The sequence below is a fragment of the Canis aureus genome, chromosome 1 (assembly GCF_053574225.1).
Source record: "Canis aureus isolate CA01 chromosome 1, VMU_Caureus_v.1.0, whole genome shotgun sequence".
Classification (NCBI taxonomy): domain Eukaryota; kingdom Metazoa; phylum Chordata; class Mammalia; order Carnivora; family Canidae; genus Canis; species Canis aureus.
The window spans coordinates 83454615-83481577 of NC_135611.1; the positions used below are offsets into that span (position 1 = coordinate 83454615).

Here is a 26963-nt window from a genome sequence, read left to right on the forward strand (position 1 = left end):
TTTACAGTATATAGAACCAGAGGGCACCCCTCCTTACCTCCCCCCTTTTTAGGTACAACTTGTTTTTATATCAGACTAAAAATTTCTGATTTTTTTTTCTCTTTCCCACCTTAACTACAATATTTTACCACCTCTTCATTTATAAGTTTCTTCCTTTTTGACTGTCCTATTTCTACAATTACAGGTCCTAGATATATTTTCCACTTCTAGATTCCCTTCAACAAACTCAACTTTATTTTGGGAGATATACAAGATATGTTTTTTTTTTTTTTTTTTTTTTTTTTGTTTTCTCTGCCTCATTTTGTTCTACAATGGTGGAAGTTAATACCTTCTAAAACATGACCAGTATGCACCCAGAACCAAATGGTATACTGTGCTGGTTCATTCTGTGAGATTCCTCATTCCCATTCTGCCCCCCCCCCCCTTTTATCTCCTTTATGTTTTGGTGGTCAATGTTGGGGCCATCTACAAGTATTTCTGGTTTATAAATATTTGGGACCGAGTATCTTCTAACATACAGAACTTAATATACTCAGAAACAAGAGGATCACCCTCTAGAACCCCTCAGGTAGACGATATTCTCCCTCCTCTACAACTTCTTCACCACTACTATCTCCCAGTAACCCCCTCCTCTTTTTTTTCTTCTCCTTTTTTTTCTTTTTTTTTTTTTTCCTCTTCTTTAGGATTCCTGGCCTCTTATTTTTTACTACTTTGTTTGAAAATTTGTTTTTCACCTTAGTGGTCCTTTTGTTTTATTTCGTTCTGATCTTTGTTTTCAATTTCTGGTCTCTGACCTCAGCAGAATCATCTAGGGTGAAATTTCCTTAGGTCATGGTTGATATTCTTGACTCAGCCCACTCATACAGCCACTCTGCACTGAGCAAAATGACTAGAAAGCACTCACCACAAAAGAAAGAATCAGAAACAGTACTATCTCCCACAGAGTTACAGAATTTGGATTACAATTTGATGTCAGAAAGCCAATTCAGAAGCACAATTATAAAGCTACTGGTGGCTCTGGAAAAAAGCATAAAGGAATCAAGAGACTTCATGACTGCAGAATTTAGATCTAATCTGGCTGAAAATAAAAATCAATTGAGATGCAATCTAAACTGGGGGTACTAATGATGAGGGTTAGTGAAGTAGAAGAAAGAGTGAGTGACACAGAAGACAAGTTGATGGCAAGGAAGGAAGCTGAGGAAAAAGGAGAAAAACAATTAAAAGACCATGAGGAAAGGTTAAGGGAAATAAATGACAGCCTCAGAAGGAAAAATCTACGTATAATTGGGGTCCCAGAGGGTGCCTAGAGGGCCAGAGGGCCAGAAAGGATATTTGAACAAATCGTAGCTGAGAACTTCCCTAACTTGGGGAGGGAAACGGGCATTCAGATCCAGGAGATAGAGATGTCCTCCCCCCCCAAAAAAAAATCAATAAAAACCATTCAATACCTCGACATTTAATAGTGAAACTTGCAAATTCCAAAGATAAAGAGAAAATCCTTAAAGCAGCAAGAGACAAGAGATCCCTAACCTTTATGGGGAGAAATACTAGATTAACAGCAGACCTCTCCACAGAGACCTGGCAGGCCAGAAAGGGCTGGCAGGATATATTCAGGGTCCTAGATGAGAAGAACATGCAGCCAAGAATACTCTATCCAGCAAGGCTCTCATTCAGAATAGAAGGAGAGATAAAGAGCTTCCAAGATAGGCAGAAACTGAAAGAATATGTGACCACCAAACCAGCTTTTCAAGAAATATTAAGGAGGACTCTGTAAAAGAAAGGGGAAGCTCAAAGAAATACTCAAAAAAATAGGGACTTACTAGGTATTACGATGACAATTAATATCTTTCAATAGTAATTCTGAATGTGAATGGGCTAAATGATCACATCAAAAGATGCAGGGTTTCAAACTGGATTAAAAAAAGCAAGTCCCACCTATTTGCTGTCTAAAGAGACATATTTTAGACCTAAAGACACCTACAGCCTGAAAATAAAAGGTTGGAGAACCATTTACCATTCAAATGATCCTCAGAAGAAAGCTGGGGTAGCAATCCTCATATCAGATAAATTAAAGTTTATCCCAAAAATTGTAGTAAGAGATGAAGAGGGACACTATATCATACTAAAAGGATCTATCCAACAAGAGGACCTAACAATCATGAATATGTATGCCCCTAATGTGGGAGCTGCCAAGTACATCAATCAATTAATAACCAAAGTAAAGACATACTTAGATAATAATACACTAATACTGGGAGACTTCAACATGACACTTTCTGCAAATGACAGATATTCTAAGCATAACATCTCCAAAAAAACAAGAGATTTAAATGATACACTGGACCAGATGGATTTCACAGATATTTATAGAACTTTACATCTGAAAGCAACTGAATACACATTCTCCTCAAGTGCACATGGAACTTTCTCCACAATAGACCACATACTGGGTCACAAATCAGGTCTCAACCAATACCAAAAGATTGGGAGTGTCCCCTGCATATTCTTAGACCATAATGCTTTGAAACATGAACTCAATCACAAGAAGAAATTTGGAAGAAACTCAAACATGTGGAGGTTAAAGAGCATCGTGCTCAAAGATGAATGGGTCAACCAGGAAATTAGAGAAGAATTAAAAAGATTCATAGAAACAAACAAAAATGAAGATACAACCGTTCAAAATATTTGGGATACAGCAAAAGCAGTTCTAAGAGGGAAATACATCACACTACAAGCATCCCTCAAAAAATTGGGAAAAACTCAAATACACAAGCTAAGCTCGCACCTAAAGGAACTGGAGAAAGAACAGCAAATAAACACATAGAAAAAGAAACAGTCAACAAAACTAAAAGACAACCTACAGAATGGGAGAAGATATTTACAAATGACACAGATAAAGGGCTAGTTTCCAAGATCTATAAAGAACTTATTAAACTCAACACCAAAGAAACAAACAATCCAATCATGAAATGGGCAAATGACATGAACAGAAATCTCACAGAGGAAGACATAGACATGGCCAACAAGCACATGAGAAAATGCTCCGCATCACTTGCCATCAGGGAAATACAAATCAAAACCACAATGAGATACCACCTCAAACCAGTGAGAATGGGGAAAATTAACAAAGCAGGAAACCACAAATATTGGAGAGGATGTGGAGAAAGGGGAACCCTCCTGCACTGTTGGTGGGAATGTGAACTGGTGCAGCCACTCTGGAAAACTGTGTGGAAGTTCCTCAAAGAGTTAAAAATAGATCTGCCCTACAATCCAGCAATTGCACTGCGGGGGATTTACCCCAAAGATACAGATGCAGTCAAACGGCAGGACACCTGCACCCCGATGTTTCTAGCAGCAATGGCCACAATAGCCAAACTGTGGAAGGAGCCTCGGTGTCCATCAAAAGATGAATGGATAAAGAAGCTGTGGTCTACGTATACAATGGAATATTACTCAGCCATTAGAAACGACAAATACCCACCATTTGCTTCGATGTGGATGGAACTGGAAGGTATTATGCTGAGTGAAGTAAGTCAATTGGAGAAGGACAAACATTATATGGTCTCATTCATTTGGGGAATATAAAAAATAGTGAAAGGGATTAAAGGGGAAAGGAGAGAAAATAAGTGGGAAATATCAAAGAGGGAGACAGAACCTGAGAGACTCCTAACTCTGGGAAACCAACAAGGGGTAGTGGAAGGTGAGGTGGGCGGTGGGGAGGGGTGACTGGGTAATGGGCACCACTAGGCATTATGCTGTATGTTGGCAAATTGAACTCCAATTAAAAATATATACAAAAATAAATAAACAACAAACAAACTGTACCTGGGATGCAAAATCAACAGCCCTGTGCCCAGATGCAAACCTATTTTTATTTCAAGGGGTTGGTTTAAAATTAGAATGTGGTTTTGTGGGCAGATGTCAATTTTCAATACTTTTGAAGCAGTGTGGGCCACATTAGAGACTTTGAGGTTAGCAAAGCATTAAAAACAAAAGGCGGGGGATTCCTGGGTGGCTCAGCGTTTTAGCGCTTGCCTTTGGCCCAGAGCGGGATCCTGGAGTCCCGGGATCGAGTCCCACGTCGGGCTCCTGGCATGGAGCCTGCTTCTCCCTCCTCCTATGTTTCTGCCTCTCTCTCTCTATGTCTATCATAAATAAATAAATCTTAAAAAAAAGAAAGAAAACAAAAGGCCAACTAAAAACCCTATACTTTAAAATCAGCTAACGCTAAACAGAGAGGAAGATCCAGGATAACTTTTCATGTTAAGAAAGGTTTTGACATTGAGTTACTTCATGTCTCGAGTTTTTTGTTTGTTTGTTTGTTTGTTTGTTTGTTTTTACAAATTCATTCTCTCAGCTTCTGGTAGTGGAAATATATTTTGTCTGGAGACCATCCTTCCCCTTTTTCAGTCAAGGTGTCTTGGTCAAGAGGCAGGTTAATGGCTCAACTTAAAGCAACTGAATACTTTCCTAAGAGTTTCAATCTCAAATGATATTTACACAAGCCCGAAAAGGGACAGAGCTGATGCATGCCTATGATGGAGTCCTGAAGAGATTCCTTGGGTTCCTGTTACCACAATGCCCAGAATTACTGATTCCTGTCTTCTCCAAAGATCTTTACCTTCAACCTTTGCTTCAGTTCTTCCCTAAGGAAGAGCTATGCTTTAGTACATTGATGGGCTTTCTTTTGTGTCCCCTACATACAGGTCTAATCCCTTAAAATTGTTTCCAACAATTTTTTTGCCTTTTAAGTTAGCCAGAGTGGCTCTCATACAAGAGACCCTAAAATACAGTGATAAAATAATAAATATTGCATTTTTATATGTATATTTTAATTCATTCACTTATACATTTTCTACTAAAATTTTCTTGTAATGTGTATTATTTTTGTAAGTAAAAAGCACTGATAATTTCGAAAGAAACCTAGGTAACCAGGAGTATTCTGAGACAGAAAAATTTCTCTTGAATCCCCTTTGCAAGCTAGGAGCAGTTTTGAGTGGGGTGGTAGGGGTGGCATTTATAGCAAACTCTCTCAAAGCACCAGAGGGAAGTGGGGAGCAGAATTGATGGGGGGGAAGGACTGAGTGGGGAGGTTTAAGAGTACCAGCTACTCCATACTTTATTATTATTTATGTATGAAAAGGCCATCAGATCAAGAGACAATTGACACTGAAAATGAAGTTGTTATATAGATCCCAAGAAGAGTGTACACATCATAACATGGGGAGGGCACATGGAAAAGAACTAGGGTGGACAGGAGGCAGAGAGAAGGAGGGAATTGTGGGCAAGAGTCCTTATTGTAGTTTACCTTTAAAGACACACTTATGAGCAAATTGTTCACTACCTTTAGGAATTGGCTAGCTCTTGGAGGGGCAGTCCCTCAGGCATCAGCATGGCCTTGGATGTCAAAGCATCAGAATTCAGAAAATAAAAGACATGGTTAATATACCTCACAGTCTAGATAAGACCCAAACTCCTGCCCCTTCCACAATCCATGGAAGTTCAAAACCCTCCCTGGGCGTTCAGTAAATTTTCAAGAAAGCTAACATTTTATTCTCAGAGTAATCCTGATCTCTGGAATTTTACATTTTTGCGTGTTGCTTCTTTTCTATACCATTTGATGCCAACGTAGAATGCAGTTCTCTCTTCAGATTCAGGGGCGGGTGTGTGTGTATGTGTCACACTAAACATGCTTTTGGAGAACTAGCAGTCTCAAATGGGTGAAGGTGGGTGCCAAAAGGGGTCACATTATTTTGGGTCCATCATCTTACTGGCTCTTGTTCCCCACTCCTCACCAGATTGCCCCCCACAACTTCAAATGTTTCAATTTCTCTTGTACAACATAATTTCCTTTCCTTATCATGTTTTTGCTCTAGCCAATGGGTCTTACACTTTCTTGTGTAGAACAAAGTCAATTTTCATGCTGTCTTTCCAAAGGAAGACAGTTTCTCTTGGTAAGAGGAGTTCTAGTACATTGGTTAGGAATACATTTTCTGCACCTCTCAGATCACATGTAACATAGGGCAGGATATTAAGCTATGTGAAGGAAATATATACTGTACAGTGTCCATAGGGACTAAGCAAGAGAAAGAGACCCTGGGATTCTGAGAAGAGAGAAAAGATTTACCAGAAAATTGCCTTAGCCAGAGAACTTCCATAACTGCATATCCTTTGTTGATTAATTCCACAAATATTTATTGGGTGCTTACTATGTTCTAAGAGACAATCAGCTACATGCTGGGGAATCCAAAGATAAATAAGACATGATTTGAGAAGCAAATGTCCAGGAGGAAAGACAGATACATAAACAGATAGGGAGGCAACAGTGTTACAATGGAACACCATAAAAACTTGGAGTGATTGTACACATTAGCCCAAACCTACCCCAAATATTTGGAGCCTAGAAAGGGTTCAAATGGAGGCCCATGCATCCAATCTCTCAATATTTAAGATCTACAAATACAGCTAACAGACTGCTAAATAAAACATGCCCTGCTCTTCTAATGTGACAAATAGAACTTTGTAAAACCTGAAGGGCAAGGTCTGAGTTTGGAATTCTTAGAGTTCTGAGACCATGGCTCCCAGTCTGAGGCCCTTGGCATTCTTCCCACCTTCTTATTCCCCTAATTCCTTTTCATACTTGCTCCCATGCATGTGGACACCCAGGCCATGTATAGAAGTTCCAGCCTCAGCCTCCACAAACTGCTGTCCTTAGTCACCACTTAGGTCAGGCTACACCCACTAGGGGTGCCATTTTTTCCCTAGGAGCAAAGCCCAAAGGAATAGATCCACCCAGGCTCTGAAAGTAGGGTCAAGGCCATTTAGAAAGAAATTACAGAGCCCTAAATATCAGGGGATGGTCTAGAAGGGGGGATGCATCTTTGGACTGCAGGGACTCTTGCCTATAGTACCCTATTGGCTCCAGGGACTCTTGCCTATAGTACGAGGCACAACCAGATCAGGGCTACCAGAAGGCTTTACTCTCTTCACTGGTCAAATGAAATATTGCTTAACTATTTCATCACATTTTCTCAGGATAAATCATCCTAAAATTCATGCAGCATTCCAGTTTAGGATGCACTCATTTTGTGCAAGGATAGAACAAGTGTGCTGATTTGATTTTTAGTTCCCACTTGGTGGATCCTTGAAGACACATTATTTCTGGACTCTTGAAGCATTAGGATTCTATTTCCCAATGGCTATAGAGGCTAATAAGATACCATCAGGGAAGAGAGAATAGGAAGAAATTCTTCCATTTGACTGCAAATCCCGATTTAGATTCTAAAGTATACTAGGGCCATCTTCAAAGACAAGGACCATGTGTTTTCAAATATTTCTTTCAACCAGGCATTTTCCTATCAACTGCCTGTTTTCATTTACTATCATCTGCAGACTAGACTTGTCCTGAATTGGTTTGTCTCAGGGTCACAAGGAAATAACATAGCTCAGATAGAGCCAAAGCAGGGTAATTCCTCCACTGCAGGTGGGCTGCATCTGCCCTCCTGCCATCTTGTTTTCCCCTGGTCTTGCTTGGCTTTTGGCTTATTCTTACATATTTCTTTTGATTTTTCTCTCTCAGTGTCTATGGATCTTCCAGTTGCTTACCATCCCTATCAACTTCTGGCCACTTGCCATGTTTTGTTGTCTAGTATTTACATCGTCCTGGCTTCTGTTGGCATCCAGGCCTGATATATTGCTGTCTTAACCTAAGCCAGCCTCATCACCTACCCAGTTCCCTGACCCATAGCTACCCACACATTACCTAATGGAATGAAAGCAAACAAGTCATGTCTTGAAGCAAAAATCCCCTCCGCCTTTCTTAATTCTCTTGTATCGTAGTGGCAGGAAGGAGATTTTTATCTCTCATTTATTTGGCTGCCTCTTCTCCAATAATCTTTTCCTCCCCGCAACCCTAAGAAAGCCAGCTCTACCCCATCATACTGTGGATATCAATGTTATGTAAGACCCATCTGTCTTCATGTCATGAATCTAAGTATATGACCATGAGTATAGACTCATGGTCTATGAGTTTGACCATGAACTCATAGTCCCAACGATTCCCACTTTGGATTCATCAGAATCTCTAATCTATTGACCCCTCTCTGCTGAGCATTTTTCCAGCCTGTTAATTTCTTCACTTCCTTCCTTACAATCCCTTATTATAATGCTATAATCCCTTATTTCAAAACCTTCTGTATAATCCCTTATTTCTATAATCCCTTATTTCAAAACCACTCTCATTGATATCCCAGACTCCTTTGAGCCTTTGCATTTTGTCACATCCAACGTGGGATCAACCCTGCTGTTGGGCTTTCACACTTAAGCATCTGACAATTGCTGGAGAAGAACACCACAAAGCAAATTGTTATCACTCTAAGTCCATAATCGCTAACCTCACATGATTCCTCAACTCTGCCCATCAACCCTACCCATTTCTCCTAGCCAACTGGCCTGGCCCTCTCACTCCACAATTTTTCCCCAAATCAAGATGATGCCTGCACAGCTTGACCCTACTATGTATAAACAGCCATCTTTGTTCCTTCATGGAGAAAATGGAAGCTGTAAAAGATCCCCTCAATTTTGAGTTACCAACTCTACAAACTTCCTTAATGTTCTCAGGATAATGACCAACACACCAACACAGTCTGCCCCTCATCCCAAAAGCTGTCAGCCTTCATGCTTCAGCCACACTGGCCTTCTTCTAGGCCCCAATGTCATGTGAACTTCCCTGATGACAAGAATCATTCAAGTTATTTGATAAGTTAAAATTTTCAAGCCCATTAGATAATACCTCAAGGGAGAGAAACTAAAGAGTGGTACACTTAAAAAGAGCTTTAGGTCATTCTTCCCAACAGGAAAGATTAAAAACACAACCTATAATCTCTCCTTCCACTGGGTTTTTCAAAGGCTTTTCCTTGTCCTGAGAATTTCTTCATCCTGTTCTCCCCCTGTCCCTCTTCCCATCACACCAGACTTACTCTTACTCACCTTCCAACTTTATACTCAGGCAGCACACCAGCAGGAAAGCTTTTCTTCACAACCCCCAACCCCACCAGCACCAAGTTTAGGAGGTGTCCTTTGTCATATACTCTCATAGGACCACATTCTTCCCTTTATCACACTTGTCCCATGTATTCATTGTATGATTATCTGGTAACCGTCTCTCCCCCTACCAGACTGTGTGGTTAGGTAGCATATCTATTGCCACTGTCATCATTTCTACAATTATCTGGGCAGTATATAATAATTTCTTAAGAATCATTAATACCTGAATGAATGTGGAATAAATTAATGAATTAATTGGCTCAAAATTGATCAGAGATACTGGAGATTAACAAATTATAACCTCAGCAGAAAGTATTCTAGCCTCTACTTGGATAGTTTTAATTCTGTGAAGTCTGTTCCATTGTTGGACAGTGTTAGAAAATCCATTTTTCTATTAAGTTGAAGCCTGCCCCTGTATAACTTCCCACACCAATGCTTACAGCTCAGTCTTGTTGGAATATGATCTTTCTCTTTAATGATATTCCCTTCCAATATTTGAGTATTTTTTTTAGCATGTGTCCCCTCTGTTTCTTCTCCAACATGAATAAATACATTTGCTTAAGCAGTTCTTGATTTGAGATAGCTCTCAGACTTAACTATCCCCTCTCCAATTTGAGCATACTCTAATAAACACAGAAACAGGATAGAGACCACAGAGCCATGAAGCTCTCATGTCTTCAGAATACTAGCTTTAAGTCATTACTTTAAGAAAATGAGGCTGTCTCCTTCCTTCTACTGGTTACAGTTTAAATTACAGAGTCATTATAAATTACCAAACTGCATATCTCCAAGAAGGATGGTGTTCATAAGGTGATGAATCCACAGGATACATAGGATTTATTACAAGTACTTTTATTAGAGCAATTTGTTGACAAATGCCCAAAAAGAAGGACAGAGTGATCAGTAATAATACAACCTAATGAAGATCATTTCCCCAAATGCTGTCTGAGAGAGAAAGTGAGCCAGATTTCTTCACCAAATCTAGGTTTTCTGTACCTTTCTACTAATAGTTTTTATATGCCATCTCTGGAGAAATTTCAGATGTTTCAAATCTAAACCTTTATCAAAGTTGTGATTTATAAAAATAGCAAAGGGCTTCTATTTATCTCTATTTGCTAATCCTAGCCAGCTGCTGAGAAGAATTGGAGTTTAAATCCTATTACTCTCCCATGGCCCCCACCTCCCAGGCCATTATGTTAAGTTGATACAATTATTTCTGGGATGAACGAGGAGGCTGTCACGTTGACTGACTATTTCCAGTGCTCATGAAAAGGAGATAGTTTGGTCTTCTAGATGAAGAGAATTACATGCCCCGTAATAGCTGGAAGCCTTTCCCAGGGTCATTCTTTCAGACTGCCCTGAAAACCAGAGGCAGAAAGGATCATGTCATTGCTTGGCTTGGCCTAGGATGCCAAATGCCACTTAAGAGAGCTACTTAACATAGTATGTTTTAAGATAGTGACACTACTAACTTATAGTAAAATATGGCAATAAATGACAGCCTGCAATTTGCACCTAACCAAATTGCTCATGGGGTTAGGACACTACAGGACAATACTGATCCAGTATTTTTAAACTGAGAAAATTAGGGACAGACCTGGGGCACTTGCTATGAGAATGATTTGTAAGAAAAAGAATCCACAGTCAGAATTGATGAAAATTACCATTATGTCATAGTCTATAAACTTCACACTGTCCTATACCCAAATAACCTTCCCTTCCCTTCCCTCCCTTCCTTCCTTCCTTCCTTCCTTCCTTCCTTCCTTCCTTCCTTCCTTCCTTCCTTCCTTCCTTCTTTCCTTCCTTCCTTCCTTTCATTTCTTAATTTCTAAGAAATTTCAAACAATTACATAATTAAAAAGTCAAAACTAAATAAAAAGTTATTCTCAAAAAGATCATACTTCTATTCCAATTCTAGTCCTCTATGCCCACCCACCTCTTATAATCATTTTCATTTGTTTCTGGTTTATATTTCTTGTATAACTTCTTACCCAGAAAAAATCTATATGTATATTTCACTTTTCAATATATCCTGGAAATCACTCTATCAGCTTACAGAGATCTTCCTCATTCTTTCTCACAGCTGCAGAGCACCAAATGGTGTGAATGTACCATCATTTATTCAATTAATCTCTTAAGAATGGACATTTGTTGTTTCCAATATTTTGTTTATATAAATAATGCCACAGTGATGAATCTTCTACATATGATTTGGTTTTTCATGTTTGTGGAGTGTATCTGCTGGCTAAAATTCTCAAAGGAGGGGTTGCTTTATAAAAGGGAAAATGCATATGAAGTTGTGTCAAGTATTGCCAAATTTTTCACCATGGGTTTGCACTACTTCACACTCAAGAGAAGAAATGGTTTTGAGTGGCAGAGTGTTTGGGAAGGAGTGGAATAGGGATGGAGATAGGAGAAGAACTCTTTTTTGCAGTCCTTTACAAACCTTTTCCCTGTCCAGGTTTGCTCTGTGGTTAAATCTCGTTTGCCAAGAATGTTTTCACCTAAATTGGCTGTTTTACCTTCAGGAAGCTACAGTTGGCCAGACCCCAAAATTGGTGATCCCACCTCTGTTGTCCACTCCCAAGAGACTTCTTTCTGACCATAGACTCCTCCCAGGCTAAGCCAACACAGAAATGACGAATAGCTCCTGAGCGCCTTCACCATTGACATCTCCATTTACTATTCACTGTGTGCCGCAACCTGTGCTAAGTAAGCTGTTCTGTGCTCCAGACCCCACCCTTTCTCACCATCTCACAGACTTCCTTTCTCTCAGTTCCCTCCTCCATGTTTTATAACATAAATTTCCACACCAGCACACTCTCCCGCATGCCCACTGGCCATATACCATCAGTATACCAACATTGTATAACACCTTCCATTTTTAAAAAGAAGAAGAAATCCCCCTTGAGCACCCACCATCCCATTATTGCCTAGTTTTTGCTCTCTTCTTAGCTCAACTTTTCACAAGTGTTATTCCCACTTCCTTATTTTCCATGGCATAACTCCATCTATTCCAGAATGTTTTTCTTCTCCAGTGTCAATCTTCGCTTGTTTCCAATGACCAGCAAACACCCTGTTGCTTATTCTCATGATGTTTCCCTCTCGCTTCCTTTGGCAACCTCCAACACTATTGATTCCTGTCCTTCTTGAACTGCTCTACTTTGGTAGCACTTAATAGCACAGTGTCGACTTCCTTTTCCCTATCTGACTTGTTCTGATGGCTTTTCCTGGGGGACCTGCTCTTGTGATTTCCCGGCCATGGAGTTCCCTGGGTCTTGAAACTACACCATGTTATTGCCTCACCTGTCTCTAGTGATCTCACTTGTTCTTATGGCCTTTCCTAATGATGCCCACATTTACTTTTCTCCAACCAGCCCCCTCCCTTGAGATCTAAACTCACAACTTGACAGCTCCTCTTTGTCACTTTACTAACACCTCAGTATAGTGTGTCCAAACTGGAACTACCAATACACATCCCTAAACCCATGTCCCCAACATAAGGGCTATCCTTAATTTTGCCATTTCCTTCAATTCCCACATACAGATCATTAGCAAATTCTGTTTATTCTACCTTAAAGATGTTTCCCAGTCAGTTGGATCTCCCCACTTTCCATGCTTCCACTATAGGTCATGTGTCATGATCTCTTGGATTAATTACTGCAATTGGCTCTTTTGCTCCTGCCCCCTCAATCTATACTTCATCAAATGGCTGGAGAGATGTTCTAGACATAAATCAGGTCAAGTTCAGTAGCTTTTCCTTGAACTCAGAATAACTAAACTCTTAAGGCCCTTGCATGTCTGGCCTTTGAATATTTCTCCAGTGGTCATCTCATCCTACTGCTACAGCAATTGGCTTTCTTTCCATTATCCAAATGCACTCAGGCCCTCCTTTTCTACTCCACAGTTTCTTTTTGTCCTTAAGATTTAGCATAAGTATCACTTTTATTTTTTATTTTATTTTTTTTAAAGATTTTATTTATTCATAGAGACAGAGAGAGGGGCAGAGACACAGGCAGAAGAAGAAGCAGGCTCCATACAGGAAGCCTGACGTGGGACTCCATCCCGGGTCTCCAGGATCACACCCCAGGCTGCAGGCGGCGCTAAACTGCTGTGCCACAGGGGCTGCCCAAGTATCACTTTTATAAGAAAGCCTCCCCTGAGCTCCTTATAAGGGACATAGCTCCTAATTTGTTATCTCTCATTTTCATGCTTGTTTCACATGTAATACTTATTGCTGTTTGCTGGGACTTTTTGACCACTTGCTCCCACTGTATACATATTTTCTGGTGTACCCCCAAGACAACCACACTGGATGCAGATGATAAGAACTCAGTGACAATTTTTAAATAAGTGAATGAACTAATGGGTGAATGTAAATGCCACAAGAGCAGGGAACCATTTTTACCTTGTCTACTCAGTGTTCTCATTGCCCAGCACAAGAGAAAAACTCAACAAATATGTTTAATTCTACAATGCCTATCTTGTAGCCAAGGAAACTGAGGCTTAGCAACGTTGAGCAACCTGTCCTGATCACTCCAGCAGTAAAAAGGCAGAACCAGGACTGCATGTCTCACAACTCAATTCTTGAAACATTGTGCTGGAAGGGACTTGGGGGATTATTTTATCTAACATCTCAATTCTATAAATGGAGAAGATGAAGTTCAGGATAGCAAAATGACACATTCAATTCATCTGGTTTTGACCTATTTTGTAGGACCAGATCTATGACTGACTAGCATGGCAAACCTCAATTACCTTCTCTGCTCTTTACTGTCCATATCTGTACAAGGATTTGGGAAGGGCTCGGTGGCATAATTGTAGCATTCCTAGATTTCAGGGTTCTTCTCAGCCCAGAAGTTCTTTTCTCAGTTTGCTCCTGCTTTATCCCCCAACCTTTCTATCTTATTTTAAGGTTAAGGAGAAAATTGGGTTGTATGATACATGTTCTGTTCTCTACTCTGATAAGACCATGAGAAAAAAAAGTAAAAAAAAAAAAAATCATAAAGTTTCCCAATCTTTATGTACCTTAAGAAGAACAAGAGTGCCACCTAAGAACTGCCTTAAGGAAAGGTAAAATATATCCCTAGCTCCTAGCCATAGATGAAAAAACATGTCTATAATAGTTATTCAGAAGAAATATCATTATCAATCCCTGTAATGAAGCAATACATCGGAAAAGAAAAGGGTAAAATGATGTTCATAGCAATAACTGAATATAAAATCCCTTGGTGTGTATGCAAGAAAATGAATAACCCTACATTTCTGTGGTTTTCACTTTATTTTAACTGCTGGTGAGGAATGACTTATACTGCAAGAGGACAAACCATTCTTATTTACACTCAAAATGTCAAATCCATTTGCACTCAAAATGCCATCACCTTGCATAACTCTACCAATTTAACCTGCACAGGAAATAAAAGCTAAAAGCAGAATATGAGAAGACCTGGAATATTAAATCTGCTCTCTTTTCTTGCAGCCTTGATCAAACACCCTGATTTGCTGCAACCATTCCAAGATGGAAGTGTTTTGAATTCTAAAATAGCTTAGCACCAAATGTGTCATAATTATCTAAAACTATATTTAGAATGATGAAATTTGCCATGAAATCTGAAATATGCTTCAAATGTCAGTCTTATTTTTAATTAATATGCCAACCCACCTTTGCAATAATCAAGCTTTACAGTCTCCCAGTGCTGGATAACTTGGACACTCTTTGTGTGTGTGTGGTTTTCTTAATCTCATAATTATGATAATGTAGTTCTCCAACATACCTTTCCTTCTCTATAGATTGTCAGAGGAAATCTGATTTCATCCCAGTGGTATATTTTGTCTATAAAACCAAATGATATGAAATAAAGTGTCCTGTCATAATGGTCACAAGTTAACAAAATCAATTCAATACCATCACATCTATGATCCTTATGATCTAATATTTAGTGTAAGAGAGCAATATGTTATAGTGCTCTGGTCAACCCATATCTTTTTACTTAAATGCTAGGGCGGTGGATCTGGAAGCCCTGGATTTAAAAGAAATATGCTTTTACCTTTTAAAGTGGATATGGCTTTTGAAAACATGATCAAATATAAAATGTGACCATTCATTTCACACTCCTTTGTAGGTTTATTCAGTATTTTTCATTGAATTTTTGAATATTTCATGATTTGATAGAAAATTTTAAAAACACCTATGTGGAGCTCCAAACTGTAACAATTCTGTTACCTTCTCAGATTGCATTGTATAAATATTTTTATATTTATATAAATGATTTTCTTACCTTTACAGGCAAGAGAGACAACAGTTTTCTGGAAGTTTCATACACGTCTTGAGATTTGTCTGCCATTACTAACAGTAAGGTATCAGTTATAGAACAAGTAAAGTTGCCTGAAAAACAGAGGAAATACACAGTTGAGAGTGTCTAGAAACTTTTTTTTATCAACCAAAGTAATTTTGTTTGTTGCACCTAAAAAATTTAGGCTTCTATTTTATGTATTTTTTTTGTTTATTTCAGTTTTCTAATAGTTTATTGTGCTTTAAAAGAGATTTTTTTGACAATTTGGAAATTCAAAACCTTGTACTTCCCCAGAGATGGTTTGAAAATCACATCATAGACAAATGCTTTACTTTTACTCTTTACAAAGAACTATGCCACTAGGAATAGAGATTACCAACAAATACAAAAAGCCTTTAGTGCATGAGAAGCTGAGTATGCTATGCTATTGTGTCAGTGATACTCACTTGGTTCTTGCTCAACTGACCTGAAATGGAAAATGCAAACTTTGGACTCAGTTGTCATGAGGCATTATGGTGTTGCCAAGAACAGAAACTCTAATTATTCAATAACAATTCTCAAAATTGTAAGGTTGTATGATATAGGCTTCATATCTCTCCTTTGATGTCAATGAATACCTGTTCACCCTTCATTACCTTTAAGAAGACAGCACAATCTTTATTAGGAGTGTATAGTAGTGTTTAAAAGCCCCCCATTGGGAATTTATGCTTATAAATTTATTTATCAATCAATATCCAATTTATATGTAGCAGATAAGATGCTAGGTGGGAAAACCTTGCTCTCATGGAGCTTGCAGTCTGACAGGAAAGACAATACTAAGCAAGCAATTGCATAAATATATTTAAGATTAAAACTGTGATAAGTGCTATGCAAGGAAGGGAAAGGATGAAATTTATTACAGAGAGAATCTAATCTAGTTTAATGGATTAGGAAAGACTTGCCCAGGGGATACATTCTTTAGCTGTGACCCAAGGATAACTAGAGAAGCAGTGAAAAGTAGCAGAGTGAGCAATCCGGCAAAGGAAAACTAGGTCACTTCTTGCTGCCACAGAATCTGTTTTACTATGTATGTAGTCATTTCTCAATGGCAAACACCAACTCCATTTAATTATACTGTAATCATTAAAACCTTGCTCTTAGATTCCACATCTTCCGTGAAGCTATATATATATATATATATATATATATATTTCTCTTATCAATGCCCATTCAGCTCTATAATTCTACTCTCCACCAGTGCTATACAAGCAAATATGGGCATGACTAGGATATTCCTTTAACCTATGCAGCTTCCACGACTTGTGCTTCCATGAACCCTCTTTGCCTAGGCTTTCAGTCACTGCCTCTCAAATCCCTTCAGTAAGTTGTTAATGTGAAATGAACATTAGCCTGGCAGTTGCCATCTTCTCAGCTCTTTCTCCATCATTCCTAGATACAGAGGTGGGCCATACATCCAAGGCTCAGCTGAGTAAGCAATGCACTTTCCTAATCCATTGTGATAAGCTTATGAGAAACAACAAAAAAGATAAACATCTCCCATGTAGTAGAAAAAAGAATGAGAGAGATAAGCAATTTCTCATTATGTTGTTTCTATCCTCAATACAGACTTTCTTTTTTTTTTTATTGATATATATTTGACATATAGAATTCTGAAAATTTAAGTTGTATAGCATGTTTATATAAATTTATATAAAATAAATACATTTATATAATGGCAGTATGTTTGCCATTGTAGCAATCATTAGCACCTCTATCACATCACATAATTATTTCTTTTTAGTAGTTGGATAATTAAATTTTGGTTTCTTAGCAAGTCTGACGGTTATAATAGAGTATATTTGCTTATATTCACTACATTGTACATTAGATATGTAGGATTTATCTACTATTCACTGCATGATTATACCCTTAAACAACATCTCTCCTATCCCCCCTCCCATCTGCTTGTAATTACCATTTTACGCTCTGTTTTTACAAGTTCAGCTCTTTTAGATTTCACATATAAGTGATATCATACAGTGCCTTCCTTCTTTGTCTGACTTATCTCATTTAGCCTAATATCCTCAAGGCCTATCCATGTTGCTGCAAATAGCAGGATCCCCTCCTTTGACACAGACTTTCTTTATTTCTTTTTTAAAGATTTATTTATCTATTTTAGAGAGGAAAAGAGAGAGAGCATGAGCAGGAGGGGAAAACGAGATCCTAGAGCAGAGAGGGTCTCCAGCAGACTTCACGTTGAGCATGGAGCCCAATGTGGAGCTCAATCCCACAACTCCAAGATCAATTCCTGAACCAAACCAAGAGTTAGACACTCAACCAACTGCACCACCTAGGCACCCCTGACACAGACTTTCTTTTTTTTTTTAATTTTTATTTATTTATGGTAGGCACACAGTGAGAGGGAGAGAGGCAGAGACACAGGCAGAGGGAGAAGCAGGCTCCATGCACTGGGAGCCCGACGTGGGATTCGATCCCACATCTCCAGGATCGCGCCCTGGGCCAAATGCAGGTGCTAAACTGCTGCGCCACCCAGGGATCCCTGACACAGACTTTCTTGAAGCCAGACATATCACTGGAAATAAATATTTATAATTATATATATGATGTATATATATAAATATTTATAATGATATATATATATATATACATATGACCTGCATCAGTCTTCTATCTGAATCGTGTCTTGAGCACTAGCTATGTGAAAAGCTCTGCCCAAAGTCCTGAAGTATTCAACAAATGCAGAAGTACCATACTTCAGGAACAGTGGAATGTCAATTCACTCCAGCCAAAGTCCATCAAGAACACATCTAGGGATGAGTAAGCTAGGGGGGTTATTAGCAAGGGAGAGTACACACCATGTGGAACTGTGGGTATCTCAATAAGAGACTATTAGAAAGGACTCATAATCTGAAAGGAGAGACTAAGGAAGCAAGAGCTCTTTCAGGATTGAAGGCTGTCTGAAAGTGGTGACGATTGTATAGTCGGCTCTCTCAATAAGTCTTATCTATAGGGAGGGCAGACTAGAAGGAGGATCAAGCTGTAATTGGTATAAAAGTAGTAGCTCCTCATATTAACCAAGAGAGGGAATGTTTGGTATTTTGTGGGTTCCACGGTGAATTTATTTTTCTCTGTGCCTGACAAAATTACAAGGTCCTGAGCATTCGTATTTGATCATAGGCTGAAAGTGATCTTGCCTGATACTGGCACTCAGTGAGATTGTTTATGTCCAACAGGAGAATGACACAGTATAGCTGTGAGCACTGGGCCAACTTCTAACAATACTGAGGTCTGGCTGTGAGCATCAAGCTAGTTTCTGGATGTCAGGGGCTGCTGTTGTGTTGTGCTTTTTCCTTTCTTTCTTGAAGGTTAAGAGATGTAGAACCACAGTGAGAGGCTCTAGATCCCTCTTACGTTGAACCTGGCATTTCCATTCCTTGCAACCACTCCATGCACAGGCAGAGTAGGAAGGTGGCCGCCTGATTCTGTTTAGGAAGAGCTACAAAGCCTTGGTAAAACTTTTTAATTTTTCTGCAGCTGAATAATGATGCCAGATTCCCATTAATAGAGATCAAAGTCTCTTACTTCCTAATGAAAGAAATGCCATACAGTAGAAATTCCCCAAAGAAAGGGAACACATTATTTCGCTCTTCACCTCTCCAAATAAGGACATGGTGACCCATGAGACAGAGCATATTGTGATCATCATTCCAGAAGGAAGCATGAAGGAATTTTATTCCTTTTATTGAGCACAGCATTGATAGAAGAATCCTAAGTTCTTTCCTACACAGAGGGCAACCTGGTTCCCCTTTGATTTCCTATTCTCTCCCATTCACCACCGAAAAACCCACTGAAAGATAGAGGAAGGGCTATTTTGGGTCCAAATTAGCTCACCTAAGAACCAGGAAGCCTGAGCTCCCACCTCAAGGACTGTAGCTTTATGACCTGCCCCGCAGTGCTGGCAGGAAATCAACAGGCTTGCCAAATCCAGAATTTTTCTCCCACAAAAATTTATTTACATTGGTTCTATATATTGTGAGAAACACTTAAGTACAAAAGGAAGCATGCAATGTTAAAGAGATGGCGTGGACAATATTGGTGGCTTATCTAATGTAGAATCCAATGTCCTTTCAGGAGACTGAAGATACTCAAAAGTTGCTCCCCAATTTCTATTAACAACCCTCTAAAAATTAACCTTTTAATTTGATACAAACATACAAATTTAAAATAAGTGCACAGTTCAGAATGGCCTACCATTTTCAGATTGCTTATGTGCCACAGAGTATACAGTCAATAAAAAATACCAAAGAGGTGGGGATGAAAGACTTAGATCTGAATGGCAAAAATGAATCTGTCCTTTACTTCTGTGCATACTACGAACTGATCTTTTTAATTTCCACTAGACACCTTGATTTCTTTCCTTTCTGCTATAGAATACACCATAATGCCCTAGTAATTTTCCTCCTGAATCACCCTTTGCCCTCAATCATGACATCAGGCCAGAACAGGTGGGAAGGTATTAGGAAGGTATTTGATTTCTACCAGAAGGTTCTATCTATTCCTCTCCTGCCACCTGTCATTATTCTTCTCCTAACACAAGTGTCAACTTCACTTCACCACTTTCTTCCCACCTGCCCTATGAAGAAAAGACGGGGCTTGTGAGATGCAAGCATGATTCATTTTCTTTCTTTTAGAAAATTGCCAAAAATTGCCAAAAAGATCTGTCCATACCGAATAACCCATTTCACCCCCATTCATCTTTCTTTCCAATGAGTCTCTCCAAACTGGAATAAAAAATGATTCATTCATTCATTTACTCATTCAGTAACACCACACTCATTGAGAGCCCACCACCAGTGAATGAAACTGACATCACAGAGCTTCCTGACAAATGAAGGATCAGAAAAGAGCTCTCTGGAGGGGATGCTAGCAGGATCTCATGGAGGGAGTCAAAGGGCAAAGAAAGGAGAGCACTGTCTTTCATCAGTTCTTCAATGAAGTCTGTCTGCATCCTGTTGTGATGCTCAGCCTCAGACTTTCTATCACTCCACTGTGAGCCAACGAATACATAACTTCTAGGGAAAAGATTTAACATGCAACCCTCAGGATATGAAGACCCTGGCTCCTGCCACTTCAGCAGTCATTTGGGAGAATTTCAACACTCTCATTTGAGAGCATGGGACAGTTACCATGCTACTGTGGAAATACAAACGAAACACTAAAAATATGTAGCTCCGAAATAGTGTGGTCCAAGAAATCATTGAGGTTTGGAATGAAATATGTTTGTTGTAGGATAAGAATAGGTATGTTAATCTGCAATTTTATCCTTTGGGTTTCTCTGGCATTTTTAAGTGAAGTGATCTTATTTTCAATAAGCTTAATAAAATTTGAGTTTGAGGGAAGCGTAAAAAAAATCCATATTTCATCCCAGGTCAATGTTCTGCTCTATTTTAATTTTTAAGGCAATGTGGGGGAAAAAAGATGCAAAAAACAAAACAAAGAAAGTCTCTGCTGATGGCAAAGATGGATGTGCGGTGCAGTGTGGACTCTGAAGCACGTGCACCTCTAACCTGAGTGAGATTTTTGTGGCTTACCCCCAGGTGGGAAAAAAATGTCATTGTAAAAATTGCTCATGGTGTCCTCAAAATTATGATATATTTAGAAGAAAGAAAATGAAATTTGTACTATAAACTTTTGTGGGCTCGACTGGTATGTTATCTGTGTGCTTCTTTCAGTTTTATATTCTTTATTTTTGTAGAAAATTATAGTATTTTTGGTATCTGCCAGGGAGAAGCCACAGAGAGCTTCGGTAACTAATATCCAGCTATGTAAATCAGTTTCAATCAGCCTTTTGCGTATATCTGCCCCATTTTAGTCTGCCCATGTTTCTGTTATTCATCTACTGTTGAAGAAAACTCCCACTGGTATCGTACACAATGTCCATAGGTATTATAAATATCCTTTCATTTTTCTCCACTGAGGGATAAAGCACGGGGTCAATTCAAAGTCAATCTTAAATTTTTAAGGCAGGCAAGTATATCATTTGCATACAGATCAGCAAACTGTCCTTTACTTAGGGAAAGATTTACAGATACTTTAAAATCAGGCCTAATCTATAAAACAAACAAGCACACAGCTAAAGCTATGCTAGAGAGAGAGAGAGAGAAATTGAGAAAGAGAGAGAACACATCAGATTGTAATAGCTTTGAATGTTTCTCATGGAAGAAATTTCTTTCCATAAATTGCTTTTGGTTAAGATTCCAGAAGCTCAGGGCACCTGGGTGGCTCAGGTGGTTAAGTGTCTGCCTTAGCCCCAGTCATGATCCCGGGGTCCTGGGATGGAGCCCTAATGTCAGGCTTACTGCTCAGCAGGAAGTCTGCTCCCCCTACTTGTGCTCTCTATTTCTTTTTCTTGGTATCTCTCTGTCTCAAATGACTAAATAAAATCTTAAAAAAAAAAAAAAAAAAGATTCCAGAAGCCCCATTATGAACAAAACTGGGGACCCTGATCTGGGAGTGCTCATGAGTGGCTCTGAGGTGCCAGGCAGCATTTATTTCCACTTAAGTTACCATCATAAAGTGTAGGTTTCAGGCACTGATTGGTTTGGGGTCTTGTTGTTGTTATTTAAATAAAACTTTTTTTTTTTTTTTTCAAATTATCTCTAGCTTAATCAATGCATGCTTACAATTTGCTTTGGCCAAACAGAACTTATCCGGAAAGGTCATCCTCTGAAAGTAAATCATTCATGTTCCTCTGCCTACCCTGAGGGAAAAACGCAGTATCCTAGGAAAAGCCAGGGCAGATGGCCAGGCCCCAGGTATGTGTCTTGCTCCCAGGACTTAATCACGGAGATAGTTCTCTCGGATATGTTATAGGGGCTGCCTGCATGGCCCCAAAGCAGAAGTTTAGGGACAGGAAGAAATAAAAGGGCAGAGGAGAGACAGCTATAAGACAAATTGCACTGAGCAAATACCTGTGTGTTTGGGAGCCACACCAGATCCCGGAGAGTTGGAGAAGTGTCATTCTCATAGGACTTCTCACCAGCATTCTCACTGCCCATCCACTGCATCATCACCTTGAGGCTGACCCTTTCCCTCTTCTCTGGATACATACTAGTCCTGATCTAAACCCATTTTGCAGAAAGGATCAGCTCTTCACACTTTCTAAGGTGTCAGTGAAGAATCAAGCCTAAAGGGTAAATTCCCAAAAGCAAATTATTAGTGTTTTGCCTACTACAAAGAAATACCCCCTTGAAATTATAAGGTTAATTACAAAAATTTACAGTATTTTTTTTAAAGATTTTATATATTTATTTGACAGAGAGAGAGAGAGAAAGAGAGCAGAAGCAGGGGCGCAGCGGTGGGAAAAGGAAAAGCAGGCTCCCCATGTGGGGCCCCTCCGTGTGCCTCCCCATGCTGAGCAGGCAGCCCCATGTGGGGTTTGATCTCAGGACCCTGAGATCATGACTTATGCCAAAGGTAGATCCTTAACCAACTGAGCCATTCAGGCACCCCCCAAAACTTACAGCATTGTTTAAGATTACCCCCCCCAAATCACATAATTACAAAACTATTTTTAAATTACAAGAGCCCTGTCAGTATGGTTTTCTGTGAGGAAGGAGTGGAGAGTCTTTCCCAACTTCCTCCAGACATGATCAGTGTTTCCCAAACGTACTCTGGAAGTGCTGTTTTGCTTGAGCTGTTAGTGAGTATTTCACACACAGACACACAAAGACAAAGATGGTTGAGACTCTAGGGGAAAGAGAGTGCAGAATTTCTCTGAGTTGTCAGTATGCTTATGTGGACCTTGGATCTCTAAATTACTGATAGGGTATACATTACATTATCTTCTAAACCTATTTATCCAAAGAAACTTTTTGGCGATATATGTCTGCGTGTAACCCTTTCTGCTGTGGCCATGTCGACTCAACCATGAGATAATCAGACACAAGTACATTTTTAAGATGGCTCATTGAATTTTTCAAGACCTTTCCTTGAACACCTTATCACTTGCCCTTCCATTCCTACCCCTTTTCCATCTTCCTCCTTTTTTTAAGATTTATTTATTTATTCATGAGAGACACAGACAGAGAGGCAGAGACACAGGCAGAGGGAGAAGCAGTCACCTTGCTAGGGAGCCTGATACGGGACTCAATCCCAGGACCCCCGGGATCACGACCTGAGCTAAAGGCAGACGATCAACTGCTGAGCCACCAAGGAGTCCCATCCATCTTCCTCCTATTTGCACTCCTGGATCACTCCAGCTGGTCATTCTAGCTCTGTCTTTAGGACGTCATTCAGGCACGATCTCTTCCAGAAGTGTTCCTTGACTTTTCCCAGTTTCCACCCTGTATTAGCTTCTTAGGTAACTGTAGCAAATTACCAACAACTGAGTGGCTTATTGCAACAGAAATTTATTCTCTTAGAGCTCTGGAGACCAGAAATCTGAAATCAAGATACGGAGATGGCCACACTTCCTCTGGAGGCTCCAGAGGACAGTCTGTCTTTGCCTCTTCTAGCTTCTGGTGGCTGTAGGCATTCTTTGGCTTTGGAAATAAAACTCTAATCTCTGCCTCCATCTTTGCATGGCCTTTTTCCCTGTGTCCATGTCTTCTGTCCATTCTAGGGACTGTCATTGGATTAAGACCTACCCTAATCCAGATGATCTCATCCCAGAGGCTCAATTACACCTGTGAAGACCTCTTTTCCAAATAAGATCACATTTACAGGTTCTGGATGGACATACCTTTGGGAGGAGCCATCATTCAACCCACAACACACTCCAGGCTCCTTCACTTACCTCCCCCACACCTTCTCAACACCTTTGGCTTGTGTTTATCATGGTATTTACCATATTGTGTTGTCATGACTCACCTCCGCACTCCACCATCACACCTCTCAATCCTGTGAGATCCTGGTGGGCAGCATCAGTGCCTTATTTGTCTTTGAATCTCTATAACCTGTGCAAATAGAGGTTTTATAACTGTCTGAATGAACATATGAATGACCCTTCCTACAAACAGCTTTCTGCTCTCTTAAGACTGTTGCTATGTATCCTACTTCCTTTCCCCACCTGGTTGTTCTATGATACTGAAAGATCTCTAAATCATAATTGTTCTCACATAGTTACCTTATTAATTTAATTTTTTAAATTTGAGTATAGTTGACACACATCACATTAGCCTCAAGTATACAACATAGTGATAACTTCTCTATATGTTATGCGATGTTCACCCCACGTGCAGCTACCATGTCACCATAACTAGTTACCTTTTAAAACATTTGCAAGGGATTGATTCATAATTTTGCTATTTGGTGGAAAATGTTGACCCTGTCATAAAAAGGCTGGCATTGATGCACTGACATTGTGTTGGTAACTGGCATCATTATTTTAATTGATGTATTAAAAGGGCAGAGAAATGTGCAGTGTTGTCCAAAGAACCAATTACTGCCTTTCACTTACTGTAGTTATTATCCACCAAAGGCTTGGAAACCGCAGAATGGTGGCAAGGTGGGTGGCTGTCCTCTTTGGGTTTGACTAAAGTTTTTGCCTATGCGTCTTTGCCTGGGTTCCAGCCTTGACATAGCAGCCCCCAGTAGGTTATTTTCTATTGGGAAATACAGACATTTAAAAAGCTGTTCTTTGCCCTTCAGAAATGGATAATCAATTCGGGGTGAACGGAAATATAAACAGATCACTTTAGTGCCTTGAAGTAACTGAGAGGTGCCATGTGTGTGGTGTGGTCTTTATCCCATGGGATCTACATAATGTAGAAGTTCTAAACTTGTCCAGAGTGGAGGCTTTGAGACTCTTTGATGCAATTCAAACACCTTTGCATGATTTATGAGGGTCTTTTCTTATCTCTTCAGCCTTATTCCCCTCATCCTAGAACACGCGTCAGCCTCACTGCATTACTTGCTGCTTCCCAATGTGCCCTGTTCTCTTTTTCCTCTAGGTTTCTGAACGTGCTGGGAAGTCTTCCAATACCATCATCTGCTGCCCCCACCCTGCTCCCCTGCCCCCCTCTTCTGTCCACACTCCTGGGGTGTCACCTGGGTTATTCACCCTTTGGATATCAACCTAGGTGTCATCTCATCTACAAAGCCTTCTCTGAACTCCCCAAGTCAGAATAAATGCCCTTTCTGAAAATGCTCTTAGAGCCCTTACATGTGGTACTCTAACACTGGTGCAGTTGCTTGAGTATCTATCTGTCTCTTCCATTAGATTGTGAGCAACCTAAGTGTGGCCACATTTTGCTCACCTTCTTGTCTCTAGTGCTAATAAATGCCCCTGGTACATAGAAGACATTCAGCACAGACTTGTAGAAGGAAGGGAGGGAGGATCTTTTAGAATTAGCTGAGTGTTTGTCCTGCTTGGAAAGTGACCAACCTAGTCTTCAACCTCGTCTCCTCTTCCCTGCAAATTTGAGCTCACAGCAGTCGTAGATCTGTGTTAGAAAAGCCCCCAGCAACACCCAGCAGAATGCAGCCACTCATCTGCTTCCGTATGCTTCTAGCCATGAGAAAAATGATCTATTTTCTGACTTTGATGCTTGTTGCATTTTAATGAAAATAAAAATACCATTTCCTTTTCTCACACTAACGATGAGAGGAGGCTTCCGGATAGGCGGAGATGCCAAACTTTCCTTATTTCTTTGCCTCCCATACCTCATTTAGATTCTATTGCTTATTGCATCAGAATAAATCATCAGACCCTGCCCAAATTTAAGCAGCTGCTAGCTTTCCTGGTTTTTCCTAATGGCTGGATAGGCTTTCTGCAAAGGTGCTCTCATATGGAAAAGGCTGCTTCGAGATGTGTTCTAAATGGCTGCAGAATGTGGTTATGCCACCTAATTGGCATTCCTTCACTTGTTTAGTCAACAAAAACTTTCAGAATGAGTGAATGGTTGGAGGGATGATGTTTTCCAGAACTGAGTGCCATCTATTTCTTTGCCCATCCAGTAATTAGCAAGCTGGCCTGTACCCTGTTCTGGAAAAGGTAGAACACGTTATCTATTAATCTTCATGATCCATCATTTTTAAGAGCTAAAACTTAATCACCCTGGTCTCTGACCCTGTGAGGACCAGCCAGTATCTGCAGTTACTATTCTTTTGTTTCATAATCAAACAAGTGTTTAATTCTCTGGGCCATAAATCAAATTATCATAGATTTTCTTTTTATTCTGGGCTTATTTATTTTTTAAAGACTATTTTTTTAAATTTTATTTATTTATTCATGAGAGACACAGAGAGAGGGGCAGAGACAGAGGCAGAGGGAGAAGCTGGCTCCCTACGGGGAGCCCGGTGGGGGACTCGATCTCAGGACCCAGGGATCACAACCTCAATCAAAGGCAGATGCTCGGGATCCCTGGGTGGCGCAGCGGTTTGGCGCCTGCCTTTGGCCCAGGGCGCGATCCTGGAGACCCGGGATCGAATCCCACATTGGGCTCCCGGTGCATGGAGCCTGTGTCTCTGCCTCTGTCTCTCTGTGACTATCATAAATAAATAAAAATTAAAAAAAAAATAAAAAAAAAAGGCAGATGCTCAACGGTTGAGCCACCCAGGCACCCCTTAAAGACTATTCTTAGAGCATATCTTCGCTAGCATTGATGCTGTCAGTGTCTCAGA

The 26963-nt window shown here is 39.9% G+C and overlaps 1 protein-coding gene across 2 annotated transcripts in view; it reads right to left on the minus strand.

The window, feature by feature from the left end:
• Positions 1–26963, minus strand: part of LOC144318991 (uncharacterized) — a 282618-nt gene that overhangs the window by 109363 nt on the left and 146292 nt on the right. For both annotated transcript variants that reach the window (XM_077906643.1, XM_077906649.1), the window contains exon 3: positions 15324–15430. In XM_077906643.1, coding sequence (XP_077762769.1) covers positions 15324–15430 — 107 coding nt within the window. The remainder of the gene's footprint in view (positions 1–15323; positions 15431–26963) is intronic.